Source organism: Mytilus galloprovincialis, chromosome 2 (assembly GCF_965363235.1).
Source record: "Mytilus galloprovincialis chromosome 2, xbMytGall1.hap1.1, whole genome shotgun sequence".
Taxonomy (NCBI): domain Eukaryota; kingdom Metazoa; phylum Mollusca; class Bivalvia; order Mytilida; family Mytilidae; genus Mytilus; species Mytilus galloprovincialis.
In genome coordinates this window covers 82,692,180-82,712,646 of record NC_134839.1, presented here as the reverse complement: position 1 = coordinate 82,712,646, position 20,467 = coordinate 82,692,180, and the positions used below count along the sequence as shown (strand labels likewise).

General features: G+C 32.6%; 1 protein-coding gene across 1 annotated transcript in view; it reads left to right on the top strand.

Moving 5' to 3' along the window:
• LOC143064606 (reversion-inducing cysteine-rich protein with Kazal motifs-like) overlaps nt 1-20,467 on the top strand; it is a 64,091-nt gene that overhangs the window by 22,888 nt on the left and 20,736 nt on the right. The window contains exons 5-7 of the mRNA XM_076237539.1: nt 10,117-10,199; nt 19,005-19,086; nt 19,370-19,564. Coding sequence (XP_076093654.1) covers nt 10,117-10,199; nt 19,005-19,086; nt 19,370-19,564 — 360 coding nt within the window. The remainder of the gene's footprint in view (nt 1-10,116; nt 10,200-19,004; nt 19,087-19,369; nt 19,565-20,467) is intronic.

Below are 20,467 nucleotides of genomic sequence, written 5' to 3'. Positions count from 1 at the left end.
CTTTCATTATGTAACAATAGTTTGTTGACACCAGCGTCTTCATCCTATGGTGGTGGTCATAAGAGCAACAGGTGACATTATGTTACAATAGTTTGTTGACACCAGCGTCTTCATCCTATGGTGGTGGTCATAAGAGCAACAGGTGACATTATGTAACAATAGTTTGTTGACACCAGCGTCTTCATCCTATGGTGGTGGTCATAAGAGCAACAGGTGACATTTTGTAAATGTCAAATGTCAGTTTTCAGATGCTTTAATTGGTACCAAGGGCAGGTGTTTCTTCTTGAACTTTGCATGACTTTCAAATACAAAGTCAGATAAAAGCTACAAACATAATAGTTGTATTGAACTGGGAAATGATATCTGAGATTCTTCCTGTTCAGAATATGAACTTCGGATACATGTTATTTTTCCCCGTTGAGCCAAAATTACTTCAATGGGTCTTCAATCAGAGTTCTAACATAATGGTATACTTTTTTAAATTGTTATTCGGATGGAGAGTTGTCTCATTGGCACTCACACCACATCTTCCTTTATCTATTCTAACAGTTTCTATATAGGAGTGACTTGTACACATTTACATCATGAGATTCTTAAAATGCAATTTAAGGTTCCTAACTGTAGTTTATCCTAAGGTAACATTAAAGAAAGAGCAAAGTCCTTTTTAATGCCCATGCCATGGTGGAGGGGGCTTAAAGTGTTATCCTTCTGTCACAGTCCTGTCCATCTGTTGGTCTTGTCTGTGTGTCCCTAAATTTGTTTCTGTTCTCTAACTTTAGTTTGCCTTTCCAAATGTTATTAAACTTATACACAACTATCACCAAGCACAGATCAAGTTTGAAATTGGGTTGTGTCATTTTTACATTTCACGAGCCTTTATTTATTAGAATTGCTGTTTTTTTTTTGTTTCCATTCTCTCACTTAGTTTGCCTCTTGAAACCTTATACACAATGCTTATTACCCACACATCTAGTTTGAAATTAGTTTGTGAGATACTTTTGCCATTCTTGACTTATGCCCCTTTATAAATTGAAAAGTGACTGAATCTGTCATCTTTGTACCTAACTTTCAAGTCTGCCTCAATGTGGAGTGGTCCAAGTAGTTACTACTGTAATCACTAGCCAGTCAACACTGAGGTTGTGAGTTCAAACCCCTGCTCAAGCGGGTGCACTTGATTCCAATTCTAATTGACTAAGATTGTCAGTTTTCCCATCGAAGGTCAGTGGTTTTCTCTGGGCACTCTAGCTTCCTCCATTAAAAATAGCATAAATGCGGTGCTTTAAAACACCAAAAATCTAAAATCAAGACCAAACTTGTCAAGTTTGCCTCAATCCAGTTAAATCCTGCATCTGTATGTGGAAATTAACTCGTGCACAATCACAAGCAAGGGTATATTCCCTCAATTTATTTCTCTTTTAAAATCATAAAAAAAATATTTTAATGTTGTGTTAACCATATTGTCAAAGTGTTAATTATATTTAGATGTACTCTAATGGTCTTACTGACTTAGAGTTTAAATTCTAGAAGGAGTATGTATATATTTTATACTAAATTTTTACTTTTTTAAAAAAAGTTTGTAAAGTCATTTCTCAAGTTTTAGTTTAATTAAATTCTTGGAATCAGAACTATTTATACACAACAAAAAAAGATTTTATATAGCATATTTTCTTAGTGCAGCATATTTTTTACTATGACTAACTGAATGCAATTTATTGTAATAAATATTTACAATTTGACACTGAGTTATTTTTTTACATGACACTTTTTCAATTTTATAAATTTTCCTAGGTTTTGTATGAACATGCCCATTGTGACACTATTGTTCTTTAAATTAAATGTCCTGACAGAAATGATTCAATATTTAAGCAGGGGATCACATTTTTCTCATTACTGCAACAAATATTGAAGTTCTGTTTTAGCAACACCAATCTATTGAAAAAGCTGGTAGATTTAATAAGATAAACAGGCTAAAAATATTAGAAAATAGATTATTTAATTGGCAGGAAAGATAAATAACTCTAAAACTTGTATATTTACTGTTGAAATTAACCATATGGTTGAAATTAATAAAAAAATATTTCATAGAGGGTTTAAATGAGAGTGTTTTCTATTTCATCTGAAAAGGTAATATGGTACAAAGAGTTAGCCACAGAGTACTCAAGGATTGTTTTGATATTAAAGAAAATTAGGAACCATACTTTTAACTTTTTCTGGTTTGAACAAACTTGATGATGGTATAAATCTAGAAAAGTGCTTTAGACACACAACTTTCTCTTACACTATTTTTCTGTTTTCTTTTGATTGATGGAAATACTTTAGATATCTATTTGTATTCTGAAGAGAACACTTAGTGTATAGTGTATAATACCCTGTTTTGTCTTATACTGACTGGCCTCTAGGACATAGATTTCCGAACTAGAGAGTGTCTACAGTTTAACCATCCGTAGAAAAGGAATCTTGGTATGGTTTGAAAGTAATGCTTTAGTCAGATACCCCTGACCAGAGCACTTGGTTTTAAACAATGAAAGACACTCATTTTCAGAAAAGCAGCTGTAAAAAACAAACTAAACACAAACTCCAAGCAGGTTAATGGAATTTGCATGCTTACAATTAATTGTTTTCTTTTCCTTCCCTGTGCATACCTTTTTTATTTTCGTCAGATCTACTCCACATCTGGCCTTGTGTTTTCCTGAGTAAAACATGGTCTAATTAGCTGTAATTAATTAACAAGATAAGATTATATGTTTATGACATCAATAAACAGTATAAAGAGACATACTGAGCCTATAGCTGATCTCTTTGAACCTTGAAGTCTTGAAGATGTAGCTATCAACATGTTCAATGAATGTTCTATCAATGGTATCCCTCCCACCACTTAATATCCTTTGCTACAGAGGTATTGAAAGGGATTGAGTCTATGTAGTCTGCAGGTGATTGATTTAGTAGGTACATATGATAGAAGGGCAAGTACTTGGCTTTTTTCTAAAACAGTCCCACCCTAATAGAAAGGAGACATGGATAATTTGATATATCGGGGAAGATATAAAGGTTCTGACTTGTCATAACTTTAGGATGAAGTGCTTTATTAAAAATAGGCAATTGCTCTTATGAAATTATTAAGCCCATGTGTTCAAATTTGCACAAATTTGCTTAATAATAATGGACGTTTCATACAAAAAGCCTCCTTGTGATTTCTAAAAACAAACGTACTCTATAACAATTTTATTTAAAGATGAAAAACATGGAAAATATCTGGAATGGCACAATGAATACTTGGAATTGAAAAAAGTTAGTTAACGTTTTGTATATTACCGTTTTTTATATTTAACTAACTATACATGTAAATGTGCATACATGTACTTTACATGTGCAGGCTTTATTGATATTATATATATACATTCCATCCAGCTAGTTGGGATTTCTTCCCAGACTTGAAGTACCCATATTCACCTTAATGATAATAGGTGTAATGAAGTCTACTAATATTGTTATGATATGTTGTACTAGTGAAATAAATTTAAGAAATACTCCAAAAACAATTTAAAGTTGATGGTTGACATGATTTAATAGTGTTTTCCAGTATTACTTTTCCAGGTGTTCTTCATAAGCTGTGGTACAAAATGTTTCTTGTAAATATTAATACCTCTTTTCCAGTTACAGTTACTGTAGGTAAATAATAGCACTATCAATATGAGGTTGCCACTTAAAATTGTTGTATAATTCGATACCCTTTGAAATTCGGAATGAGTACCTCAGATTTACCTATATTATTCAAGTTATGGAAAACCAAGTTTGATACTTGACAAGTTTCAATTTTAGCTCAAAATTTGCTTACTTTTAGAAATAGCCTTGTCTAAGTATACCCAAGACTAAAAAATCTTTACTAATTCTGGGCAAATGTAAAAAAAAATGGTATATGTCAAAAATACAGTGCTTTTAAATGTTGTACACAGTGGTTAACTACTCCAAAAAAGAAAAAAATTGACTCTTGCACTGATGTAAGACTTTAAACATTTTAATGATGCTATTGATTCTACCATTTAATCTTAGAAAATTGAAAATTTAACTTTGAAAATAATGTTTCTCCATTGGAAATTTTTTGGACATTAAGCTTTAAAACCCTTTTCTTTTCATATTAGTCATAAACTAAATTTAAATATTGATAAAAATATATATCATAATACATGTAGTCCAAAACATATTGTCTCGGTAGATAAATATGGCAAAACAGTCAGAGTTACCAAGTTGACAGTCAAAGTATATCAGTTACTTAACCGTTCCTGTGGTGTATGGGTGGTATTGTATTCAGTTCTGCCCTGAGTCTACTAATGCATCTTTGCCATATCACCAGAAGAAAACAATCATTTCTAGGAGAAATATATTTCCACTATCATATGTTAGTACATGTATGACAGCAATACTTAAACATGCTGATGAAGAAATGAAAGTAATTTTCTCCTAAAATATAAAAACTGTGAGAATTAAGCATTATATCGACCAGTAATACAAGTAAACGGAGAGAGGCTTAACATCCTTTATATTGTCAGCTCTACCAGAGAATATCAAACACTTTAATCTGCAAATCTTTTATTTAACAATGAAAACCATGCAATAAATTTAGGATTTTCACAACAGTTTTGTAAAATTTGTTTGGGGGGAGTGGAGACCACCTTTATAAGCTTATACACAAGCTTATACAGAATTCAGCCTATACAATTTACCTGCATTGCAAGGGAAATAATAGAATAATTTATAAAGATTTACAACTAAGGTATTGAAATTTTTGTCAAATTTTCATGGCTCAGTGGAGGACCATCAAAAACTAATATTGTATTTTCCTTCATGACACCTGTCAGTAACAACAAAGGTGGATTTTGTTTAACTATTGAGGTCACCAAGGGGAAATAAGTCTTCAAAATCGAAACATTCTGAAGTGTTTTCTAGTCAGAAATCATTTTTGTCACATAAATTAGGATAATGTATTTGATTAAACACTCACGCTAAACAGATTAAAGAAGAAAAATTGTTTTTATTGTATAAACTTTCCATTTTCCTTGAGGGCCATTCTACATCAGAGAAAGTTGATTGTCTTTTGGGTTAAAGGTGAATTTGTGTCATATAAACTTAGAAGTTATAGTATTGTTAAAACTTGTGAATTGGGAAAGATTTATGTTAAAATAATTGAAAAATTGCATGAAAAATTAAATCTAAACTATTCGGAATTCACATCATGTGGTTTGACAATATTTGTTAAGTTAGGGGTCTATACTACAACAGACAATATATATGTCTCTGATACTAAAGACTAAATTAAAGATTTTATAGTAAGATTTTATAATTAATGAAGCTTACCTTTCCTGTCTTTGGCCCAGGACATCTATTGAAACAAATATTAAAATTAAGAGATGGTTTATGATTTCCTGGGTGAATGCGCCGAACAACTAATCAATCAGAGTTCATTGATAACTGGATATAAAGAATTAATACTGTATAGCGGGGTATTTTAGAGAGTGTAAAATTTCACGATTTTCATCACGAAATATTTTGGCGGTTATTATTTTGTTGGATTTAAAACTTTTATCATTACCTCTGCATGTATACCTTAATTTAGGGGAATTTATTTTGGCAGTTTTGTACTATCTGCAAAAAATAAGTGCAAATTTACACCCAGAAAAAATAACCCACTTTACGGTATATTATATATCAGCAATAAAAGGCACCGACATGAACAAATGTGTAACAATTCCAATGAGAAAACTAACAGCCAAATTTATAACAATAAAGTTTACGAAAAACAGACATGATCGACTTGAACCAGCAACAAGACTGGTTTAATCTTTGCACATTTTAAACATTATAATGCTAATGTGTATTTGCATTTTACCTGAGGTTTCCTACCACTTTCGAACCACATTGTCTATGTAGATATGAAAACATCTATTGATGACATCATAGGAAAAAAGCCAATGCTTCTAAATCAAGGAAAAGGTTTCAGAATCTGGTGTTACCAGACTTAGATACTGCTACTAGAATGTCCAGGAAAGTCAATTTTCAATACTAAATAAACCAATTTTTAGCAGGTTTAGAAAAAGACAACGCTTAAGTATTTTAACAATATAAAATCATGAATTTCTCCAATGAACTCCGGTTATGTGTGTTTCTCCTTGTTAAGTATATCTCAGGTCACATGATTCCTGATAGTCTTTATATTTTCAACTTATTTAGATTTTTAACAGAAATTTGCAGTCTATATACATTTTGATAACATATTTGTTGGTTAACTCTTTCCTTTGAGAAACCTTTTCTATATAGTTGACTTTAACAAGTACTTTACTAATCTTCTCTTGAATGCATGTATTGATTGGTACATTAGACGTAAATCATTATCACTTCAGTAAAAACTATTTAGTATTAATACAAGTATTAAAGAATTTACATTTAACACATAATAAATACTCTATAAAATCATTATTGAGGTACTGACATCCCAGTTTAATTTACACCTAAAGATTTGAGTCTAAAGAATATAAAATCAATGAGCCCCGAAAAAGTTAAAAATTTACTGTTAAATAATTTGTTTGCTTACTGCCACTATTAAATTTTTTTTTTGCTTTGACATTCCATTTAAATTTTTGATTGACACGTTTTATTGTCTAACTTTTTATTTTGTAAATTTAGATTTTTGATAAATATGGTTGGTACATTGTTCAATGTAATTACGTTTTGACAATTTCACGCATGGATGCAGTGAAGTAAATTCAACAGTGTGGTTTAAAATGATTATGTGGTTTAAGCTGATAAACGATTTGGGGAGGAGTAGCGAACAGTCTTCTATTATTCTGCTACAACAAATGGGTAATAACAGCAATTCACTTTTGCTTCAATGTGGTTTGGATAAGCATCAAAACTCTACAACACTAATACAATATTCTTTGTGAGATTTTCAATGACTTACTCTTTTTAAACCGTTATCGTAAAATCTTGTCCTCCAGCTAAATATAGATTATGTCTAATATTTGATTGGCAGCGGGAATAAAAAGTTTATTGTAAGGCTATCTCAACATATCTAAGGAATACACAAACAAAAACAAGTTAGAAAGCATACAAATTTCAAATTGACGAAAACATTTTTAATTTTTATTTGTTCAAAGGATTTTAAAGCTCTGTAAGAGCTATTGACATGCTTTCAAAATCAATTTTCATGTATCATTTAAAAGAGTTAAAAATCAAATTTTTTAAGTGCATTTTATGAAATGCAAATGTATATTTTTATTGAATGTGAAAGGTTTGGCGTAAATGCCAAGTACAAATGATGTGTTTTTTTTTGTAGTAATAACCCTTGTGAATTGTTTAAAGACTTTAATCAAGATGGGTTGTGATAAGAGATATGCAATGAACAGGACCCTTTACTTTTTCTTGGGGTTGGTAGACAGTAGTTGAATCTTGAAAGAGCTTCTAGGAACTATTTCAAGTGTAATAAAAATTGATGAAATGTTGTTGATATTTGACAGTATTTATTGAGATTATGGCATATAACTTCCACCCCATATATTGAATCACAAGGTCACTTAGGTCAGATGATATCATTCACATTGTAGTCATACAGTTACATAGCTTGAGCAAAAAGTCTAGCTTACTGCAGAACTTTAGTTTTAAAGGCCACCCCAAGTATGTCAGTGTCATATAGCTGATTTTAATCAAGGTTTAGTTTCTCTCAAGAAATAAGCTGGTTTTAACTACTAGTTATGTTTCATTTATCTTGAAACAATTGAAATAAAATGCATTTTCTTTAGATATCATCTGTACAAAGGGTTTGTTTATCTGTTTGAAGATGAGACAGCAAGGCATTTCCTATTAAGGTCTTGATGAGCAGTTGATCATTTAACTATTGTCGTTAAAAATTACAGCTCTTAGCATTTTTTAAATGGATCTGACATGTCATAAATATTAAGTTTAATGATCTGTTGACGAAATTAACATATAGAAGGAGGAGAAATGGATATTTTTGTAAGGCCACCCGACACGACCTTTGTTTTAAATGGTAGAAATGATAAGATACACCAGATTTAAACTTATGATATGCGACAATGGTGGTATCAGTTTAAAACACTGGGTATCAGTTGTCTTATTGTTGTGTAATTGTTATGAGACAGACGGTTAAATCATTGACAGTAGCAGGTTACTAGTCAACTTTTATAAAACAACATTTTTTTGTGACAAAATAAGAAAGTTATCTGTCTCATTAGCCATGATAGCTACATGATTTAAGACTGCAGTCTTCTGTCGTCAATGTTTTAAACCCTATATATAACAGACACCAAGTAGTCCAAATCATTTTAAGATGAAAGTGTAAATTGGCAAATGCTTCCTTCTATTTATTGTTACAATTTTTAAACAATGAACAAAAACTCAATCAATTATTTTAATTTCAAGAAAGAAATGCTACATTCAAATAATTCAACCCACCATTAAAATGTGAGTTTCTGAGTTTTCAAAACGTCACACAAATTTCTGAATTTACAGTATCGACAAGCCATTTTTAGCTCACCTGGCCCGAAGGGCCAAGTGAGCTTTTCTCATCACTTTGCGTCCGGCGTCTGTCGTCGTCCGTCGTCGTCGTCGTCCGTCGTCGTTCTGCGTTAACTTTTACAAAAATCTTCTCCTCTGAAACTACTAGGCCAAATTAAACCAAACTTGGCCACAATCATCATTGGGGTATCTAGTTTAAAAATTGTGTCCGGTGACCCGGTCAACCAACCAAGATGGCCGCCATGGCTAAAAATAGAACATAGGGGTAAAATGCAGTTTTTGGCTTATAACTCAAAAACCAAAGCATTTAGAGCAATTCTGACATGGGGTAAAATTGTTTATCAGGTCAAGATCTATCTGCCCTGAAAATTTCAGATGAATCGAACAACCTGTTGTAGGGTTGCTACCCCTAAATTGGTAATTTTAAGGAAATTTTGCTGTTTTTGGTTATTATCTTGAAAAATATTATAGATAGAGATAAACTGTAAACAGCAATAATGTTCAGCAAAATAAGATTTACAAATAAGTCAACATTACCGAAATGGTCAAATGACCCCTTTAGGAGTTATTGCCCTTTATAGTCAATTTTTAACCATTTTTCGTAAATCTTAGTTATCTTTTACAAAAATCTTCTCCTCTGAAACTACTGCGCCATATTAAACCAAACTTGGCCACAATCATCATTGGGGTATCTAGTTTAAAAATTGTGTCCGTCGACCTGGTCAACCTACCAAGATGGCTGCCATGGCTAAAAATAGAACATGGGATAAAATGCAGTTTTTGGCTTATAACTCAAAAACAAAAGCATTAAGAGCAAAACTGGCATGGGTTAAATTGTTTATCAGGTCAAGATCTATCTGCCCTGAAAATTTCAGACGAATCGATAGTCAATTTTTAACAATTTTCATAAAATTTGTAAATTTTTACTAACACTTTTAACTGAAACTACTGGGACAATCATTATAGATGGGGATATATGTACGCAGCAAGAATGTTCAGTAAAGTTAGATCTACAAACATATCACCATCATCAAAACACAATTTTGTCACGAATCCATCTGTGTCCTTTGTTGAATATTCACATATACAAATGTACCAAGGTGAGCGACACAGGCTCTTTAGAGCCTCTAGTTTTAAGTCAGCGTTGTACTTATAAAATAACTAATGGAAGAATTCAAATAGAGAAAAATATTCAACGAGTGACCGAACAACACATTAATTCACGAACGCGCGTAGCGCATGCGCATGAGTTAATTATCAGTGTTGTTCGGTTACGAGTTGAATATTTTTCGATATTTAAATTCTTTTTAGTTATTCTTTTTATTACCTTGGCAAATGGCTTTTTTTAAAGAAATTAATGTAAAACATGTAAGGAACTATATTATTTTCTATGCATTTACAATTTGTTTTGATCCGCTGCTATGGACGTCTTGACAACGCCTATTGTTCTAAGACATCAGAGAGTGAAATAACCACTTTTATTTCACATGTGAAATTATCAGTTTTTACCTAACTGGGAAATCAATATAATTCATTGCAACCAATTTACATATTATATCTAAACCTAGTTCTGATTTATCTTTACAGTTGCCCATAGTATTTCCCAGTGGAACGGCAGAGCTTGTTGTGATCTTGCTGTGAAAAGACAATGTAAAGAGTCATGCCAACAGGTAAATAATACTCAAATTTCTTCCTGTAAAGAAAACTCTCAGAAAATGGGATTTAAATAAGTACCAAAGTAGCCTTTTCTTTATTTTATTGTGAGATAGAAATCAGCATTTTTATCCGAGAGAAAAACTTAAACTGCATTGCAACTTCAAACAGTTACAAAATGTAATGTTGAATTATATCTAAGGTAGTATCTCAAATATGAATACAAGTAGAAATAAATTATTATCATCTTGGCACAGATTTGTTTGTCCTGAAATACTTGTCACTGAACATTCAGCAAAGAATATGCAATTAACCAATGAAATGAATAAACAATGAACCAATCACAGGTTTCTAGTTTCTGACCAGTAGTTGAATATCTAATAAATAAACATGATAATTAGGTTAAATACCGAAAGATGACACAACTTTTCAAACTAGCATTGACCAATATACGATATAAAATACAAGCACTGACCAATATATGATATAAAATGTAAGCATGAACAGTGCAAACTCACTGGCATGTAACAAAGAGCCATAGTGAAACACTATTTCTGTGCAGCTCTGATAAGACTATACATTTTTTAAAGTAATTTATCAAAGATGTTGAGACATTTAACAGTATTGACTGATATGATTAATCACCGTAACTAAGAATCCTTGTATTCATCTATCTTAATGTTTTTTTCAAGCAAAATGTTTCATAAACTTTTATCAACAATCTAATGTAGGACTTGACAGTGATGCATGTAGCTATACAGACAGAGAGACTTGACCTTGTAGGACCTCTAACCTTTACAAATCAGTCAAAAACAAAGGTGCCAGTGTTCATTTTATCAAGTATTCAAGTTTTTAAACATCAAGTCTTCTTGTTTGCAGCATTCCTGATGTAGGCGAATACAGAAAATTATCAAAGTGTTATTTTCATTAACACAAATTGATTTTATTTGTAAAGTCTCTTTTGCTGACCATAAGACACTGCTGTTAGTGTTGCATGAAGCTTTTAACCTTAAAAGTAAGGTTTATTTCGTATTTCCAAATTCAGTATCACTTGATGAAAGTTATAATTATCAGTATTTTTTCCTGACCTTTTGACAGAGGGAGGCTTATTGAGACTGAAAATTTTTGATCTTGCATGGTTCCCTAAAAGGTTGATAGTTATATTTGTCATGTGACGTTCATCACGGTCACCATGTGGCCAAAATGTAGAAATCATCAGGTCCAACGCATGTTGAGGTAATGGGTGATAAAGTTTGATGACTTATGTACAAAATATTTAAGAAATGAATATCTTAATTAGTCGAAAACCCTCCCTTTTACAGTCGTTAAGAAATTGAGATTTTGTACCTACAATGCCTAAATTTTCTAAGACTTACTCTGCAGAATGACAATCCTGAAAATGATGGACACTTGAAAAGTGCTTTGAATAGTCCTAATACTGGCACGCCTTCTATCTGTTAAATGACTTCATAAGGGTGTATGTCATTGACGATCTTTTCCGGTGAAAGACATAATTCAGGAAATTGCCCTTTGTGATCCTCTTCATTGATAAAATAGATGATTTACAGATTAAATATGATGTTAAAACCAAATTTTAGTAGCTCTTTATACCACTGTAAAAGTATATATTAAAAAAAATACTTATTCAAGACAGATTTGAGAAGATAATTAATTTTTTACTCCTGATGATATACATATGATATGACGAAAAGTCTGACTTAGAAATTCCTCCCTAATCTGTCATTGGATTCTAGAAAAAAAAAGTGAGGAATCAAATATTTAATTTTTGTTAATCTTAATAATTCTCAAGGCAAATTAAAAAGTGCTATCAGGAAAGTAAACATGTCATTTTTTGACATGTGTTCTAAACAAATTAATCATGGAGAAGCATTTGGCAGATCAGACTCATCTGGATCAGTTAAATGTTTTGATAAAACAGTGCTGGAATGGGTGGTCTGTTGTGGTCTGGTTGGACAAAAGTTTATACTTTTTCACTGTTTCTCATTTACAGAACAACTTATTTTAACAAGTAAATTATTTCATGTGTAAATATTTAAGGCTCTGGTTACTCTGTTTTTTGCTTTCGTGGTAATGGTTGTATTCAAGTGAAATGCAATGTTCAAATTGAGGCCAAACATCAACCCTCAATTTTATTTAGGTTTAATTTGAAGTTATGTATCAAAATCAAAGGAGATTAAACTTGGAACTGGATGGTAATATTGCTGACAGGGATTTGTAAAGTTAGCTTGGTTGTTAATGTCAAAGTTTTTTTTAATTTTTTGATGGATTTTTTTTATAGTGACAAACTTCAAAGGAAACTTTGATAAAAAAATTATTGATTTGAATGGAATAGAATCTTCTCCTATTTTTCATGAAACTAGGACCAGAATCACAATGCAGTTTTTTTTCAGTCCAAATTTTTTATTTAAAACTTTGAGAGGACAACAGATGACTTGGACCAAGTTTACCAGGTCAAAGTTTTTCTGGTCAAAGAAATTTTATTTGACCAAGCTAACTTTGATAGCACAACTGCAAGATATCTAAAATAAATCTTTCTGTACGATGTTAGGGATTTTCAAAGTTATTTTAAGCGTTTCTGTAGTACTGGTAAATTGGTGTGAAGTTATTGTTATTTTCAATCTGTTTAAGATTTACAAATTGCATTGTTCATTTGTTATAGGTCCTGAAATACATGTACACTTAAATGTTTCAGGGTATAAAACATTCTATGGCATTTTTATGTGTTGTTTATTCAACATTAATTTTTCCTATATTGTGAATATGAATACTTGATATATATTGTGTTCAACATCCATTAAGGAAAACAACTATTCTCCATTTCCAAGCTAGTAAATAATTAAAATCATTTCTGTGTTTTAACCCAATCTTAATTTGTATTACATAACTTTATGATAATAATGAAAACCCGTTAATAAACTGTTTACTAGTTTAAAAGCGATACTTAAAATTATACCAGAAATGATTTATTTTAATGGTTTCTGTGTTATAAAACAGAGAACCTTGGGTAATTAGTTAAAATATTATGGGAGGGTCTTGCACCAATTTTATACAATAGAATGACTCATATTGAAGTAGAAATTTATTTCAGTATTATGAAAAGTAAATGTTGTCTTGGAAGATAAAATTGAAATCTAAAAGATTGATATAAGAAATGTTCATGTACATTTCCTTTATCATGTAAATTATATTTTAAACCAGTTTTAATATAACTGTCTATCATGTATGTATTTGCCTGTGAGAGAGATCACATGTTATAATATAGATTAGACTGATTGGTTTTCCCGTTTAAATGGTTTTACACTAGTCATTTTTGGGGCCCTTTATAGTTTGCTGTTCTGTCTGAGCCAAGCTCGATGTTGAAGACCGTACTTTGACCTATAATGGTTTACTTGTATAAATTGTGACTTGGATGGAAAGTTGTCTCATTGGCGTTATTGTGGACGCAAGCATGAGCCAAGTAAGCAGAAATGCCCTGCATATGGACAATCATGTCGTAAATGCAACAAGAAAGATCATTTCGCAGCAGTGTGTGGACGTAACAAACCGTAACAGCACAAAAGTCGTGGAAATCAAAAGAACCAATGAGTAAACTTGATGTGCGATTATGAAGATTCTGATGAGTATTATGAAACTATTAAAACTGTAACAGGCGCCCCTACAAAACATGTATATGCTAAGATGAATGTGAAAGATTGTCCAATAAAGTTCCAAATTGACAGTGGTGCAAGTTGTAATGTCATTCCTTTGGACAAACTGAAAGGACTAGAATGTAAAATTGTAAAATCAAGTACGGTCTTAACGACATACGACAAATCTGAAATAAGACCGCTTGGAAAGACAACATTGAAATTGGTAAATGCTAAGAATGGCAAAAGTTACAACGAGATATTTATTGTTTTAAAGGAAAACACAAGACCCATTTTGGGTAAGCAGACTTTTCAACACATGAACTTATTAACAATAAATTATGACAATATACAGGCATTAGATATCAGTGAGATAGGTTTATCTAGAAAATCAGTATTTAGGTAAATACAAGGATGTGTTTGACGGAACAGGCTGTTTACCAAGAACATACCGTCTCGGAATAGATGAAACCGTTTGACCAGTGGTGCACCCACCACGCAAGATACCTGTCACGTTGTGCGAAAAGCTGAAAATTGAATTAGAACGTTTAACCGACAAAGAAATGATTACACCGGTTACTGAGCCAACTCTGTGGGTGAACAATCTTGTGATCGTCAAAAAACCTAACAAGTTGAAAATTTGCCTAGATCGTGCGATTTGAATAAGGCTATTAAGCTCAGTCACTACCTGATGCCGACTATAGAGGAGTTATTGCCAGATTAGAATATAGCTAGGATATTTTCTGTTGCCCATGCGTGAAATGGATTTTGGCATGTGAAATTGGACAATGATAGCTGGATGTAAACTACATTTAACACACCGCATGGACGATTTTGATGGCTAAGAATGCCTTTTGGACTAAATTCCGCGTCGGAAGAATTCCAACGTAGGCAAAATCAGAATATAGAAGGATTAAACTGTGTGTTGCGTTCATGATGATATTTTGATTTTTGGTGAAGGCGAAACTGATGAAGCAGCTTCTCGCGACCATGACCACAATTTCAGAGCTCTAATGGATCGATGCAGAGATAAAGAACCTCAAACTGAATAGTGACAAGTTAAAGTTTAAGCAAACTGAGGTAAGATTCGTAGGACACGTTTTGACAAATGCAGGAGTTTGAGCCGATCCCGAAAAGTGAAAGCCATTACGAAAATGCCTATCCTGACCGAAATGTCCGCGTCAAGAGATTTGTAGTTTTAGTGACATATTTGAGTAAGTTCTTGCTAAATTTGAGCAATTTATGCAAGCTGTTGCGAAAACTGACAGTACAAAATGCAGAATGGTGCTGGTTAGATTCACTTGATAGAGTGTTATCCGAGATTAAGAAACTAGTATGCGCTAGTCCAGTTCTTAGATACTATGATCCGAAAGTAGAATTGACGCTTCAATGTGATGCTTCGTTAACAGGACTAGGAGCAAGTTTATTGCAAAATGGGCAACCAATTACGTTTGCAAGCAGAGCACTTACCCATGTTCAGACCCGTTATGCTCAAATTGAAAAAGAGATGTTAGCCCTAGTATTTGGCTTAGAGTGATTTCACCAGTACACCTGGTCAAATTGTTAATGTGGACAGCAATCATAAACCTCTCAGTCAATAGTGAAGAAATCACTTTTAGCCGCTCCGAGGCGTTTACAGCATATGTTGCTCCAAGTACAGCAATACAATTACAATATCAGATATAAACCTGAAGTACAATGTATATTGCCGATACATTGAGTGGTGCGTATCTAAAAGAGAATGATACAACAAGCTTCGAAAAGGATTCAGAAGTTATAAATATGGTGAAATATTTACTGATGACTAAATCTAGAGTGAAAGACATTAACTTGTATACTACCGTATTACATGGATGACCGATTAAGCACGAGGACACGCCCTCACTTGCCAAGCCGTACTTCGACTTCAGAGATGAGATAACCGTACAAGATGGAATTCTTTTTTGTGGCGAAAGAGCAATTATTCCGAGAACTCTCCGTATGGACATGATGCAGTGTATTCACTCGTCTCATATTGGAATTGGTGGTAGTTTATGCCGGGCAAAAGAGTGCTTGTATTGGCCAGGTATGCATTCTGACGTAATACAGTAATATTCAATCGTGGGAAACGTGCCAAATGTTTGAGAATAAACAGCAGAAAGAGACTTTAATTCTGCACGAAGTCCCAGACCGACCATGGGCAAAAGTTGGAACCGATCTGTGCAGTTTCGAAGGAAAGGATTATCTTGTGACTGTGGACTATTTTTTCTAATTTTTGGTAAATCGATTTTCTAGAAAGCACGAAACTGAAAACCGTCATTCGCAAACTACTAGCCTTATATGCAAGGTATGGCATACCAGCCACCATAATATCTGATAATGGACTGCAATTTAGTTTTTGTAGAGTTTGTGAAATTCGCGACCGAATGGGAATTTGACCATAAAACGTTGTTCTCCAACCTACCCACAAAGTAATGGAAAGGCAGAACAAGCAGTGAAATCTGCAAGGGACTCATGAAACATGCTCGAAAAGACAATAAAGATATTTACATGAGTATTCTAGACTTCCGTAACACGCCAACTGAAGGAATGTCTAGCAGTTCATCCCAACGACTTATGTGTAGAAAAACCAAAACGCGGTTGCCAATTTTGTGGTCTCTCCTGAAGTCGCATATATATTCCTTTATTCGCATCACAGGAAATCGAACGAAACAAAGATCAACAGTGTAAATATTATGACCAAAACATGAGAGACTTACAAGAGTTAGAAAGTGGACAACGTGTATGGATATCTCCGAAACCGAATGATCTTACTAAGACTTGGACAAAAGGTATTATTAGGAGAAAATTGGACAATAGATCTTATGAAGTGAACACCGATCAAGGACAGCAATTGCGTCGAAACAGGAGATACATACGTATAAGTAGTTGTACAAACAGACAATCAATCTAAGACTTCAGTGTTTCATAGTTATTCTTATTTCTTGCACCTGCACCATGACTTGGCAACTTAACTGCATGCACCTCTGCTTGAGTATTTTCTATCTCTTTAATACGCTCCTACGAAAGCTCTGTAGCTCTACAGGTGTCTAAACAGCCCTTCAGTGTCAATTTACTATCGCGTAATAATCGTTCACGTACCTGAGTGTCTTTTATTCCACACACTATCTGATCTCTTATAAGTGACTCCTCAATTGCTCCATAGCCACAATGTGCTGCTATCAATTTCAGTTCTGTAGAATATTTAGATATGGACTCGCCACTCTGTTGTGTCCTAGAATTAAATTTATATCGCTCAACTGTCTAGTTTTTCAACTGATTTCTGAAGCACAATATCGACTGTTCTATCATTTTCAGTCTCAGCAAAGGTCAAAGTACCGTACACTTCTCGGCCTCTACTTCTGATCAAGTATTTAAACATTTTAACTTAAAATTTATCATCTTTACCGTCTAATGCTAGCTCGGCATACAGTGAGAATTCTTCTTTCCACTTTTTCCATGTGTGTGCAAGATCGGTAACTTCAAAGTTCAGTTTGTCCGTCGTTTTCAGCTGATTTTCCATAATTATCACTTCAAATCACTTCAAATATTCTCTAAAAGTCATTCAATCTAAAGCCTGGGTTCGTTTACATTTGTGCTGCCACCATGTTACGTTGTGTGTTTGGCTGTTCGGGCCGTATGAGTGGTAATGCATATTAACATGTGACTACATGGAGAGTGCCATTTTTAATAATGAATAATGCAGAAGGGAAGTGATGAACACAAATTACAGATTTGTATAAACCAAATGAATATAATAAAGTATAATCGTTACACATACCACATTTTCTTATTTCTATAGATGTTAGAGAAGAAGCATAGAAATGGAAAAATACTGTAAAGATTTTATATTTACTCCCTCTTCATCTCAGAGGCCATGCATTAACAGTTGAATGGAATGATTACAATAATGCATATTCTGATTCATTATAAGATTTTATCTAACGTTCTGTTGTGAAAACACTTATTTAACATGCAGTGGTCCAATAATGTGGTTTTCATGTCTAATACAAAAAAAAAGAATCAACTGCATGTGGAAGATTGTAATGAAATGTAGAAATCTATCAGCTTATCTTAAATCTTTTAACATATGCTGACTTGATGCCTGTTTAATTATGGTAATAGGTGGGTTACCAAATGTCATACTAATCGTCCTGTTGACAATTTGGCATCATCTTACATATGTAGGAATAAGATTAAATATCAGAATTTTTAGAATAATTAAGAAAATTGAATTTATAAATTATTGAATTTAGAATACACATAACCATGCATTTCCAACCATTAAGTGTTACCCTTGATCGTCCTTCAGTCTTTTTGTCCTTCTGTCTGGCCTTCCTTCGATTCAATTTTCGTTCCCACACTTCAACTTAATTTTTTATTCATCCAAATTTTATGCAACTCATACACAATGCTCAAAACCACATCTCCCACTGTTTGGACAGTGAGTCATTTACTGTTCTAGAGTTATGCCCCTTTAACTTAGAAATTTGCGTTGATTTAAGTGAAAGTGGCATTAACAACAGTAAGACAGCTAACCAACAACATAACCACATAACTACAAAAAGTTATCACACAATCATTGCTGAAACAGAGTTCTATACATTAATATACAAATATGAGAAGAACACTTTTAATTTATGAGGTGTCTTGATTGTCAAGATGTCTTCATGTTGTGGTACTACTGTTAGTGTTGTTTTTCTATTACATTTAAGCATAAAAGATCAGTATACCACAATGCTTAAAGTCAATACATTAGAAATGAAGTAGTTACATTGGTAGAGGACACTTTTTACCCAAAGTCTTGAGTAATTTATGTTTTATTTTTATAACAATATGAAAATCTTCCCAAGTTTCTGTATTGAAGAATCACTTTTTGCCATCTTATCATCATTAGTTTGTAAAAACCTTTAATTCTGGTAGACTACATTAAATAAATTTGTAAAAAAACAAGTTATGGCGTCCATGTAACAGTGGGATTTCTTTCTCAGATGTTCTTTAAATTGTTTAAACTATATTGTGTTAAGCAGCTAATTAGAACTAATATGTACCATGCTTTTTCTTTTACATATATTGAGAGGATTCCAAGGGTGCATTTAAAAAGTATATAAAATTTAAAGTTTTAAATTGCATAACTGACTTGTTTTTGTTTTTCAGTCAACATCGATAGAAGAAGTGGAAGAAAAATGTAGTAAAAGTACAGAGCATAGATTATTTAGCTGTCTGGACAAAGAGGAGGGTGAGGTTTTAAACAAAAATGTTTTTCTCAGACTAAGTAATTGAGTCAATTAAAGATATAAGAATGAAAAACTTAAAACTTTATATCAAATCCACAACATTATTTTTCTTAATAACTTAAGGTTGAAATTTTTGAGAAAAGTAAAGTATACTTTCTTTTGAACCTTTTAGTCTAAAAATAAAACTATAGAAACATTTTAATAAACTTATCCATACAAAATTAGTTTTAAAACCAGTCCGGAAATAACCTCACATTTTGTAAATTCCTGTATTATTACTTGTAGATGGAGCTAGATGTTGTAGATCGTCCAGCGATTACAGTTGTCAGCTGGTCTGTCAAGGAATGTTCGCCATGGAGAGTATGACACGACAGGAACAAAGACAAACATTACGTGGACAGTGTCATAGTACAAGCAGGACTATCATGCAGTGTTTACAAAATAAAGTCAAATCACCTAGAGATAGTAATCCTATAGATAGTAAGTCTTCGTCAGTCATTCGCAATTGCCTAAATAATGAATAATAACCTTTGACAATGTCTCTGAAGTAAAAATAAAGTATAGAGTCAGGTAGAATAAGGCAAGATCACAACTGAAGACATCTCGTAACCTCATAAACAAACAGAAGTTGCTTTTTGGTATTGTGATGATTTCTATTTGAATAATGCCTACTTCTTGAAATTGAATTGACATATTCAGAAAGCCCAATAAACAATTATTTGTTTCTACCTTCATTTCTCCTACTTCTCTGTTTATCTATTTAAAGTGTCATTTCTTTATACTCACAGAAATTGATGAGTTTATAGTATGTTCTGTTTCAAAAACTAAACAAAAACTTGCTTTGGCATATGTAATCTTCATCTACAGTTACTTCACATGCACAATGTGGAGATCAGGTTTCTGCTTTTTGTCCTGTTAAAAAAGATTTGGCTCTGATACTGGCAGAAAGATACATATACCTGCATTGAATAAAGCTTAATCAGTAAAGTTTTTGTAATTTTACCCTATAACATTTATTTAAAAAACTTTCATGGCAAACTGCATCAATTCAGCACCTCTGCATCATCTACATGTGAGCGTTGTTGGAGAATTTGCCATAACAATATCAAAACAGTTCCGCTATTTACTTTTTTAGACATTCATTAGCTGCTAGTTACATTGTAACCTGTCGGTGTCAGTCAGAGCTAATTAGTACAGCAACTGCTGGAAATTTCCTCAAGCATGACCAATCATGGGTTGTTTAGTTCAACATATGGAAAATACTGTTAGTTTTTAATTTCAAAATGATAATTTAAGTGCAGTTTTGTCAGATTTTTGATATTTTTATGAAATGATTAAAGAGATTAATGAGGATTTTCAATTTAAGGGGGGAAAAGGGATGAT